At 40.7% G+C, this 12,456-nt stretch overlaps 1 protein-coding gene across 3 annotated transcripts in view; it reads left to right on the top strand.

The window, feature by feature from the left end:
- Syde2 (synapse defective Rho GTPase homolog 2) overlaps nucleotides 1-12,456 on the top strand; it is a 41,752-nt gene that overhangs the window by 18,154 nt on the left and 11,142 nt on the right. For all 3 annotated transcript variants that reach the window (XM_085677600.2, XM_048453664.3, XM_085677601.2), the window contains exon 4: nucleotides 176-302. In XM_085677600.2, coding sequence (XP_085533726.2) covers nucleotides 176-302 — 127 coding nt within the window. The remainder of the gene's footprint in view (nucleotides 1-175; nucleotides 303-12,456) is intronic.

Below are 12,456 nucleotides of genomic sequence, written 5' to 3'. Positions count from 1 at the left end.
TTGCCTTTTTAATTTTATTTATTTTATTGCCTGTTTTTACCTAAAACATTTTTTTTCTCCGTCACTGTATAATCAGTTAATTTGAGATCTCAGAAGCTGTATTTGCGGCGTTGCAATGCAGGTTGCCAAGTTCATGTGATGTCTGCCCTCATATCCATTATCCTCTTGTTTCTAGGTCGTAGGCCTGTACCGGTTGTGTGGCTCAGCAGCTGTCAAGAAAGAGCTTCGGGAAGCTTTCGAGAAGGATAGCAAAACTGTTGGTCTGTGTGAAAACCAGTACCCAGATATAAATGTAATAACAGGTAAAAAAAATGGATTTCATTTTATGTTCATTCTGGAAAGACTACACCTGCAGGAGAGAAAGCGTAAATACGCTTTTATAACCTGCGTTTGATTTGATTCTGTTCTGAAGTCTTACTTTTCTTCCCCCATAGACTGCTGAGTCTTACTTTCTGAGGGGAGTTATTAAGATACGGCTCCATTCTTAAACAGCCAGTGATGGGGGACGTGAGACCTGGGTGACATTCACCACAGCAGATCCGAATCTTCATGGGGAGAGCTAAAATGGCTCAGGAGTCCAATTTGACTGGTGCTTAGGTGATTGGTGGAAAGGAAATGGCCCACCTGATCAGAGAATTTAGATTATTTAATTGGCAGAAGGGATCCATTCAAGATATTTGAGTGGGGCCATTGAAGGCTGTTTTCAGGGATGTTAATTTGGGAACTGTGTGATGGGTTGAAGAGAAGGAAGTCAAGGAACACTTTCCCAATTCTTCCAGTGCGACTGGAGTGGGGGTGGGGAGGTAGGGGGATGGAGGGTGCAAACAAGCATCCAAAGCCAAATAAGATGAATGATTCTGAAACGTGGCTGGTCATGCACTATCAGCAGAAATAAATGTGTTAGAGCGGGGATATTGTTTTAGCTGCAGAAATGTCCGGGAAGATTGTCCATGAGGTTTTAGCTGCAGAAATGTTGGGGAAGGTTGTACGTGAGATTTTAGCTACAGAAATGTTGGGGAAGGTTGTACGTGAGATTTTAGCTACAGAAATGTTGGGGAAGGTTGTCCATGAGGTTTTAGCTGCAGAAATGTTGGGGAAAGGTTGTCCCTAAGATTTTAGCTGCAGAAATGTTGGGGGAGGTTGTCTGTGAGGTTTAGAAGTAGGGGATGGGAATGGAGAGATCAGGTGGAGTGAGTTCTCATCTGCTGGGGATTGAGGTGTTCCTTTCCTCTCCCCGAGACTAGGTCTCATTAGGTAACTCTGCCATCCTCCTGCCTCAGCCTTCCATGTGTTGGGGTTCTGGGTCAGCGCCACTGTGCCCAGCATGCAGAGACATCTTGTCCCAGTGTGATGACAGCTGTCCCGCTGTCTAGCACTGGAAACAGCACTAGCAGTTGTGGGAACTTGAATAATGGGAGCTTGCTGAGAGCGACTGACAAAGGAAATTCAATCCTGGGACTGCCCATAAAAGTTTAAAAGGGCAAGAACTTGGGCAATCTCTAAACTTTGGAGGCAGACGAAGAAGGAAGAGCCTTGGAAAATTTGGAGGAGACGGGAAGTTTGGGAAAGCGGAGCCAGGAGAGGTTACAGATGGTGTGAGGCAGCATGTGGAATTTATGGTTGCTCCTCACCTTACCGATGGTCTTCTGGGTCTGTTCTTCCACCTACAGTTTCTTTACCTTTTAATTACTAATGTTTGGGGGCCAGTATAGAGGTGCATCCATTTCGTTCACCTGGTTTTCATAGTTCACAGCTCCTGACCAGGCTAGTCTTCCCTCGCTTGTGTGATCCCCTCCAACCCACTTCTATTGAGAAGCAGACCCAGGCATCAGAGCCTTCCATCCATGGATGCCTCAGTGGGTTTCTCTGGCCTCAGGGTATTTTGATAGTTTTGTTTTCTATGCTTGATTGTCTTAACAGTTTTTTTCTTGATGTATTGATGGTTACCTCCTAATTTGTTTTCTTATTTTATACACGATTAAGTTTAGGTAAGCATTTAAGAAAAATTCACTTACTGCTTACTGATATTGTACCTTGAAGTTTACTTTTAGCATTGCAGGTTAGGAATAGTTGAGGTTCTGGCTCAGGATGCTGAGTACCTTATTTCTCTAGAGTGTTTTCTTTCATTTTGAATGATGTAACTCTGATCTCAAGCAGTTCACTACTAAGAGAAGCAAACCAAGGTATTTTTCCTCTCTTAGGAATATTTCATTATTTACTTTCTTTTGAAACTTTTTAAAGATGATTTATTTATTTTTATTTTATGTGAATTGGCGTTTTGCCTGCATATGTGTCCATGTGAGGGTTTTGGATCCTCTGGAGCTGGAGCTACAGATGGTTGTGAGCCACCATGTGGGTGCTAGGAATTGAACCGAGGTCCTCTGTGTTCAATTCCTAGCCAGTGCTCTTAACCTCTGAGCCATCTCTCCAGCCCCTCATTTTATGCTTTGAGACAGGGTCTCACTGTGTGGTTCTGACCTGGAGCTTTCTATATAGATCATGCTGGCCTCAAACTTACAGAGATTGTCCCGCCTTCCCCACCCGTGCCTTCTCTACCTGGCTCGGATGAAGTTTTAACAAATCAGTAACTACGTTTTTTTTGTTTTGTTTTGTTTTTTTTTTTTTGGTAAGGAAAGGCTTGTTACGTAAAAAAAAAAAAAGATAACATATGCTGTGGGAGTTCCTTCAGCTCCTTCAGCCAATCGCCGCTGAGTTACCAGCCCATTGGGGCGTGGTCTCTCCCTTTAAAAAAAGCAGCGGCTGTCCTCCACTCTCTCTTTGTCTTCCGGCTCCGTTTCCGGCCCCTGGACTCCTTTCCTGTTCCCGCGGAGGGGCTGTTGTCTGGGACGGTAATCTGTAAGTTTTTTCCCCTTTGAATAAATAACCATTATATTAATCATAATTCCAAACTGGTGTGGGATTGTCTGTGACTTACGCCTTCATCTGGCGCCCCACGTTTGGTTGTAGAACCCCCCCTTCCCCCCCACTCAACTGCTTGCTACCAGCTCGGCTAGTCACGAGACCTCCCTCAGCTGCGGCCTGTGCCCTGTGTGTGGAGCCAGCAGTTCAGTTAAACCCCACGCCTCCCAAGCTCCACAGGCTCGGGACAGTCTCTGCCTGCCTGGTTTGCTCTTTTCTGAGTTGTTTTCAAATTTCCCTTGTAAGTGCGGCGCTTTAGTGGCGTGAATCAGAACGACTCGGTCACGTGGAGGCATACGCGGCTTCTGGGTTGCTCTTTTCTACCCCTGGATTCTGGGTTTCTGGTTCCGTGTATGGAATTGATTTAATTAAACTTTCTTTCTTGAGCAACTTATATTTCCTAGTTTTTAACAAATACTAAGGCAGACACTGAAACAGGACCTGTTTAAGTCACCTTTGCAGTGGTTCTAGTTGCAACTTGGCAACAGCGCCACCAACTAGACAAGAGGTAATATGGCAGTTTTTGTTTCCAACGCCAATTTTACTGTTTTCTTTATTAATACAATGGATTATGTCATGCAAGGTTTATATGACTATGGGAATATATTAATTTACTTGTTACTAGGTTTCAGTTTTCTTTTCAATATTTTATCATTAAGAAAGATACGATTTTTACGGACTAATATTGAACAACTAGTTGAAAGGATTAAAATTATTGAAAATCAGGGGTTATCTGAACAAGTGGATACTATGATAGACAAAATTGACTCCATGTCCAAGGGTATTAGGAAGTTACCTGAAAGGGTACAGGCTGTTGAATTTGACGTTCAGATGTTACCACAAAGTTTTGATAAGGTAACAGATAGAATGAACCTCCAGAATGGGAACCAAAAAACTGATACCTTAGTGAAATTACTAGAAACATGGGTAGGTCAGGAGATTCAGGATTTAAGGGATACAATGATAAAAAGATTAGAAATGATTGAAGAAACTATTGGAGCTGGTGAACAGAGTAAGAAGGCACAAGGACAGGATACAATGCCACCACCAGCTGTTAGAACTGGCTTACCCAGGGTCCTAACAACATACCCTGTAATTTATTCTGACAAAGGGTTAACTTCCAAAGGCTCAAAGGGAGTTAAAGAAGCTAGATGGACACCAATAGCAATGAATGATTTAAAAGAAATTAAGCAAGCTGTCGTTAACTTTGGCTTGCACTCTGCATTTGTTAAGGAAATGATAAGGACTTGGGCTTCTAATGTCAGAGCTACCCCCCATGATTTCTCTCAGCTAGTGTCTGCAGTTTTAGATGATGGGCCTTCCTTGATGTTTGGAATTTATTTCAGAGAAGAATCCAAACATATGGAACAGCAAGGAAGAGCAAAAGGTGTGGAGGTTTCCCAAGATCAAATTCTTGGTGTAGGAGCATATGCTGATCCACAGGTCCAAGCTCTTTATGATGAAGAAGTGCTGTCCTTATGTCACAAAGCAGCCTTGAATGCTTTGAATAGAATACAAGATCCAGCAAAAAGGGTCGAATCATATACCAGGGTTAGGCAGGGACAGAGAGAACCCTTTACTGACTTTGTGCAAAGATTAATTAAGGCTCTGGACATAGGGGTAACAGACCCAGAAGCTAGACGAATACTTCTTGAATCTCTAGCTTTTGAAAATGCAAATACTGAATGTAAAAAGATAATTGGGCCTTTAAGATCTAGATCAGCACCAATGGAAGAATGGATACAGCATACAATGAATGTTGAGATGTTTAGCTATAACGATGAATCCTGGGTAGGAGAAGCGATTTCCAAAGCTATGAGGAGACATCAAACTACCAGGTGTTTTAATTGTGGTAAATTAGGACATCTGAAAAGGGATTGCAGGCAAAGAAATCCTAGGAATAATATCTCCTCTGGGAATGACAAAAGTAGGAGATCTCAGCCTTCAGGTATATGCAGAAGATGTGGTAAAGGCCGACATTGGTCCAACGAATGCAGGTCAACAACAGACAGACAAGGCAACCCGATACCATCGGGAAACTCCTTGAGGGGCCTCTCGCAGGCCCCCAAGCCAAAAGTGGCCCAGTCATTCCCAGTTACAGTCGAAAATGTGTCTCACCAAGAAAATTAAAAACTCCAATGTCTGCCGTAAAAAGTAATACTGGTCTAAATGATGAATTACATGTGGAGAATGAGTCAAAAAATTCAGGAGGACAGAGTAAACGTATATTTTGGCAAACGTATATTAACGATCAAAGACCAAAGCTAAGAGTCTGTATAAATGGCATTTTTATTGAAGGCTTATTAGACACAGGTGCGGATGTAAGTATAATTACTCCAGAATCCTGGCATCTGAATTGGCCTCTTCATGAGGTAGATGTTCAGTTCCTGGGAATTGGAACCCTATCTCGTGTAAAACAAAGCACAAGATGGGTGGAATGCATAGGGCCTGAAGGGCAAATAGGAAGATTAAGGCCATATATAGCAAATATTGCAATAAATTTATGGGGCCGTGACCTGCTACAGCAATGGAATACCCAGATTAACATTCCTGTAGTTCCAGGAACTCACAATTCTGGGAAGGATATAATGAGGTATTATGGAAAAAGGTCACCAGCCATTCAGGCTGTACAAGAACACACAGCCAATAGCAAACCTTTAGAGGTACCAACAGCCCTACCTTTAAAATGGCTAACTGAGAAGCCAATATGGATCAAGCAGTGGCCTCTAGCTGAAGATAAGTTACAGGCTTTGGAACAGCTGGTACAAGAGCAACTAGATGCTAACCATATTGAAGAATCAACCAGCCCTTGGAATTCTCCTGTGTTTGTTGTAAAAAAGAAATCTGGTAAATGGAGAATGGTGACAGATCTAAGAGCTGTCAACAAGGTAATTCAGCCTATGGGTCCGCTACAATCTGGAATTCCTTTGCCTTCTCTATTACCAAGAGGATGGCCTCTTATAGTTATTGATTTGAAAGATTGTTTTTTCACTATACCTTTGCAAAAAAAGGATAGAGAAAAATTTGCCTTCACAGTGCCTACTTATAATAATTCTCAGCCTACTAGGAGATATCAATGGACTGTCCTCCCACAGGGGATGCTCAATAGTCCCACATTGTGTCAATATTTTGTTAATAAGCCACTGGAAATAATTCGTAAGCAATTTCCCAAGTCCATAATTTATCATTACATGGATGACATTTTATTATCTGATTCAAATAAAGATACTTTGGAAAGTATGTTTGAAGAAGTAAAGAAAGTTTTGCCTAGGTGGGGATTACAAATTGCCCCTGAAAAGATTCAAAGAGGAGATTCTATTAATTACCTAGGCTACAGAATAGGGTTAGAGAAAATTCGAACACAAAAGGCACAAATTAGGAGAGACCGGTTACGGACTCTTAATGACTTCCAAAGATTGTTAGGAGATATTTCCAGTCTACGACCAGCTGTTGGGATAACACCTGATCTAATAGTTCATTTAAACAAAACCTTAGATGGTGATAAGGATTTGAATAGTCCCAGAAAATTGACAGTTGAAGCAGAAAAGGAACTGACAATGATTGAGGAAAAATTACAGGAGGCACATGTGGATAGGGTCAACCCGAATCTTAGTTCCATCCTAGTCATACTGCCTTCCAGAATTTCTCCTACAGGGATTTTAATGCAGAGGGAAGATATTATTTTAGAGTGGATATTTATACCTCATAAACCAAGTAAAAAATTAAAAACTTATGTAGAAAAGGTTTCAGAATTAATTATAAAAGGTAAACTGAGACTTCGTCAACTAGCAGGTATAGACCCAGCAGAAATTATAGTGCCTTTTACTACTGAGGAAATAAGAAAGTTATGGGAAGATAATGAACCATGGCAAAGAGCTTGTGCTAATTTTTTGGGAGAAATTAGCAGCAACTATCCCAAAAGTGATAGACTTAACCTCATAAAGAGAACTTCTTGGATTCTTCCTAGAATTGTACGTGATGCTCCAATAACTGGAGCTCGGACATTTTATACCGATGCAAATAAATCAGGGAAAGCAGGTTATAAATCGGAAGAATTGAGTAAGGTGGAACAAAGCCCTTATAATTCTGTCCAGAAGGCAGAATTATATGCCATTCTTATGGTGCTAAGGGATTTTAAAGAACCTCTTAATATAGTTACAGATTCACAATATGCAGAAAGAGTTATCTTGCATATTGAAACCGCTGAATTCATACCAGATGACACAGAGTTGACTTCATTGTTTATCGAGGTACAGGACATAATTAGGAATAGGCTTTGTCCAATGTACATAACACACATCCGGTCCCATACCGGTCTGCCTGGGCCTCTAGCACAAGGTAACGCTGAAATTGACCAATTATTGATTGGAAGCGTTCTGCAGGCCTCAGAATTTCATAAAAAACATCATGTCAATAGTAAAGGCTTAAAGAAAGAGTTTTCCATTACATGGCAACAAGCTAAGGACATTATAAAGAGATGTCCTACTTGTTCTTTCTATAATCAAACACCGTTGCCTGCAGGGAGTAACCCAAAGGGTACTCAAAGGAATGAAATCTGGCAGATGGATGTGTTCCACTTTATGGAATTTGGTAAATTAAAATATGTACACCACACCATAGACACGTATTCAGGTTTTCAATGGGCAACTGCCCTGAGCTCAGAAAAGGCTGATTCGGTAATCACACATTTATTGGAAGTTATGGCCATCATGGGTATACCTGCACAAATAAAGACAGACAATGGTCCAGCATATGTATCTAAGAAAATGAAACGCTTCTTTGCTTATTATAATATAAAACACGTTACAGGTATACCAAATAATCCTACAGGTCAGGCAGTTATAGAAAGATCAAATCGTACTATAAAGGATATGCTAAACAAACAGAAAGGGACGAAAGATACCCCCAGAAATAGATTGCATAATGCTTTATTAACCTTGAATTTTCTTAATGCTAATGAGAAAGGAACAACAGCAGCAGAGAGGCATTGGATAATGGAAAAAACTTCTGAACTAAACCAACCTGTTTATTTCAAAGACGTGCTGACCTCTCAATGGAAGCCAGGAGATGTGCTACGTTGGGGAAGGGGTTTTGCTCTTGTTTCCACAGGAGAAGAAAAATTGTGGATACCATCAAAATTAATAAAGGTTCGATTTGAAGAGGAGAAACCTCTTGGAAAGGAGAAATGACAGCATCTACAATGATGATAACCATACAGGTGGTAAGAAAAGCATATAGAATGGGGGCAGGGTTCTGTTCTTATCTCCACAGGAAAACACTGATCTTTGAAAAGTTCAAGGGACCCTGGATATTTGAATACTGACAGATGGAAAATAACGGCCCAATAGGGACTATCAAGAAAACTGAATAGGTTCTGTAAGTACCATATACTAAATCATATTTCTAAATTTATAGAGCTGGTTTTAGAGTTGGACTCTGGCTCAGTCCCTCTCTAATTCCAAGCCTGTTGTTTAAAGAAAAACCCAGAGTTTCTGGAGTTTCTGTCTCATGTCAAGAGCCATGATATGGGACAGAAAGAAATATGAGTTTAGAAAACATCTTTACTTTTCTTCATATCTATCATACCTTCATTAAATATATCTATCATGTCTCTCATTGAATATAGGTATTCATGTATATGTCTATATAATTAATGTTTAAGTTTTCCACAATGAACAATGAGTTTTTCCTACAGTGACATTTGAAGTTTCCAGGAAGAAGATGGGGCCCCATAACAACAACTCCACCTGGTTGATATGACGTCATGATACTGATAGCGCTACTACAAGACCTGTTTTGGGTACCAGCTGCACAAGACGGTTCCAACGTGCTGAAATGGTGCACATCTTGTACAACATTCTGGCCAGACCTCCACAAAATACTCAGAGACTATTTGCAATTTTAAAAGACATTGATCTTGAAATTTAACCATCATTTTACTTTCACAGGATCCCCCAGAAAGAACGTCGCCCCCATGACAGCTGGAAGTAATTCTAGAGAACGACGTCCCCTCTCCCAATAAAGTTTGTCCTTGGGTTTAGGGACATCATTTAGGGGTTGGTTATAATTAGTATACGGTTGAGGGTTGGGGGAGGAATTTTATAAGCACAGGAATCCAAAAAAAAAAAAGGAGGGATAATTGGATTATGGGATAAATAGATTTGTACTTGTGAGTTATTGCTTTTAGACAAACATATTGGTATCGATTCTTATATATTGATACAAAGTTAAATTATGTTGACTATTTTATGCATGCATGCTTCATGCTTCTACCTCTGTTTAAAACATTTTTATGTATTTGTATATATATATTGTATTGATATATGTATATTTACCATATTGCATTGTACACTTCTACCTCTGATTAAGATACTTATATATTGTTTATGTATTGATATATATTTACCATATTGCAATGTATACTTGCACATTGTTTATATTTGGAGGTCTCATTGTCCTCATTTATTGCACACTTGTTTATTATCTCAGTCTTTAAGTTAGATAGATATTGAGAATTATATAGATCAACAGTCATCTAAGTTTGTCATTTATAATTAGACTAATCAGGTTCTTTTGATATATAGAGATTATATTCAGTATAGATAGATAATCTTCAACCTCTTCAAAGAGCTGTAGAAAATGGCCTTTAATCTAATTCAGAGTTCTATGGTAGGGAGACACAATCACTCCTGGCAACACTGATCTATGCCCGAGAGAATGTTGAGCACCAAAGACACTCCACCTGGAGCCTTTCTTCTTGGCAGAACTGGCCTTTGGGTAAAGAAATGCTCATACCTCAACTACTGACAGAGTTACAGAATATCCGTAAATGGATAAAACAAGACTGTCATATCCTGCCAAGACAGGGTAGGATAGTTTTGAAGTTTCTTGCCTTTGAAAATGGTATGTCAGTTACATCAGGCCTTAGCCAAAGTTGGTTGCTTCAACGCTGCAAATGTGACTTTGGGTGTTTGTCCAGGTAGCCAGTTGTCTCTGCGATTTGTTACATGTTCTGGAAGTTGTTTGATTGCACTTCCTAATTACTCAGATAACATTATTTCCCTTCTCAGATCTTCGATGGGATTGAAGATTATATAAATGTAGTTACTTTCCTTTCATGACTTGGCCAAGTTATTTGTTATACAAGACTTAAGCTAGTTAGAATAGGATATTTGTATTTATTGTATATAATTTCGTAGGTTTGTACTTATTGTATATAATTGCGTAGTAGGCTTAGAACTCTCTTACTTAAACAAAAGGGGGAGATGCTGTGGGAGTTCCTTCAGCTCCTTCAGCCAATCGCCGCTGAGTTACCAGCCCATTGGGGCGTGGTCTCTCCCTTTAAAAAAAGCAGCGGCTGTCCTCTACTCTCTCTTTGTCTTCCGGCTCCGTTTCCGGCCCCTGGACTCCTTTCCTGTTCGCGCGGAGGGGCTGTTGTCTGGGACGGTAATCTGTAAGTTTTTTCCCCTTTGAATAAATAACCATTATATTAATCATAATTCCAAACTGGTGTGGGATTGTCTGTGACTTACGCCTTCAAACATATAATTTGTAAAATTAGCAAAGGATTCGCTTTAAGAATTCATTAAAGGAAAATTGTAGAGAGGTGGCTATTTCTAGGAAAGTGTAAACTAAAAGTGAATTTTTGTCTCAGTGAAGCCTTTGCTTGGGAATAAGAGTGCCGCTGAGTATTTAGAGATGGAAGGTGTGATTTGAGTTGACTATTTTGTTTAAGAAGGGACCTGGAGTCTGGATACTTGCTGTGTTTGTAGGCATGAATATAGGTTCGCAAAGGCCTGGTTTGTAACTTTCTTTTCTAAATAGGAGAGTCTAAAGCCACAAACTACATGGTTCTTGCCTCTGTTATTTGCACTATTCCATTTCAGTTAAACTATTTTACAAAAGAATTTGGAGCGCCTTTCTTGATTAAAAAATACAAAAAAAAAAAAAAAAACAAAAAACCAGTGACATGATTTGTTTGAGAAACAGCGGTGGAATTGGGATAAATTACACACGGGACCACCGTGCGGCCGAAGAGAGAGTGCTATGGGTTTGGACTTAGCCAGTGGTGAAGTTGCCTCATGTGTTTACTCTGTAAAAACTACATTTCTGAATAAACTCTGGAAAATAATAGCTAAGTGAGTCTAAATGCAGGAAAGGAACGAAATGCATGCGTTGTGTGCTCAGATGCTGATGTGTTTTCAGTAGTGCTTTCGTCTGGAACCGAGTGGAGTGCGTTTTGTTTTAGAACAGGCGCAGGACAGAGTGTGTGAAGTCTGCCTAGTGAAATCTTTGGTACCTTGTTTCTGCTTATATTTTCCATCATTTTAAGTGACTTTAACATGCAAACACCAAATTCCGAACACTAGATGCTTAGGTTTGTTATCCCAAGTGACTTGTTTATTGAGACGGAGCCCTGCTAAATAGCTCTGACTGGCCTCAGATTTACAGTCCTGCATTAGCCTCTCAAGTACCAGGTAGGATTCATGACACGTGTGCCTCCTGGCCTGGTGCCAGGTGACCTTTGGGTCAACTCGACTTCAGTGACTCACTCCTAAGATCCAGAATCCGTTTATTGCTAAAATTTGGAATTGTTTCCGTTCCAATTCTAGCCTTTCCTGCCCTTCAGGCCTCTTCATTCATTTTCCAGTTGCTTTTCCCCACGGAGTTAGCCTCCTTCAATTTACGTGTGCCTGCTGCTTTCTCCTTGGTTCCCGCTGTTACACTATTCTTTCCTGTGGTTCATTATTCAGTTACTTCCATCCAATGTCCTGCGTGTCCTTCCATGGCCTCTTTTTGTTTCTCCCGTCTGGCAAAGCTTCCGCACCACAATGCCAGTAGTTAGTCTGACATAACAGCTTTATTGAGGCATAATTGCCATACAATAAAATAATAAACTAATACACATGTATTTAAAGTATGCAGCTGGTGTTTCCACATGTGTATGCGCCATGAGGCCATAGCCACAATGAGTGCCAAGGGTACAAGTGTCCCCTTATATGCTCCGTAGTCCCCTCTGTATGCACCGTCACCCCACTGCCCCCACTCTCAGGCAGCCACAGATCTTCCTATTGCTATAAGTTGGTTTCGTTCTCTAGAGGTTATATACTAGAACCATACAGGAGGGACTTTGCTTTTCTTTTTTATAAGCAAACGGAAGCGTGTGGTTTTGTTTCCTTGCAAAATTATTTTGAAATTCGCCCATGTCGTTCCAAGTGTCTATGCCAGACAGTGTTCCACTCTCTGGATGCAGTGGGTAGGATGGCGTTGGTACATCCATTCATCTCTCGACCAACACTTGCCTGGTTCCCAGGGTGGGGTTGTTACGGTGGAGCTGCTGTGACATTCATGTGCAAGTTGTCGTCAGCATATGTCTGTCTAGTGATGCCCAAGCCACCCTGTCTTCTTGTTTAGGTCGTACGATGAGACTTGCATTTTCAGGTACTGTTATGGTGTGGATGGGAGATGTCCCTGAAGAAAGTGTGCAGGGATAGAGCTTGGGGTCATGGCAGGGTCATGAGGGCTGTGACTCAGTCA

The sequence above is a fragment of the Myodes glareolus genome, chromosome 17 (genome assembly GCF_982192425.1).
Source record: "Myodes glareolus chromosome 17, mMyoGla1.1, whole genome shotgun sequence".
NCBI classification, from domain to species: Eukaryota; Metazoa; Chordata; class Mammalia; order Rodentia; family Cricetidae; genus Myodes; species Myodes glareolus.
The sequence above is the reverse complement of the archived record's forward strand: the minus strand, read 5'-3'. Positions and strand labels throughout refer to the sequence as shown.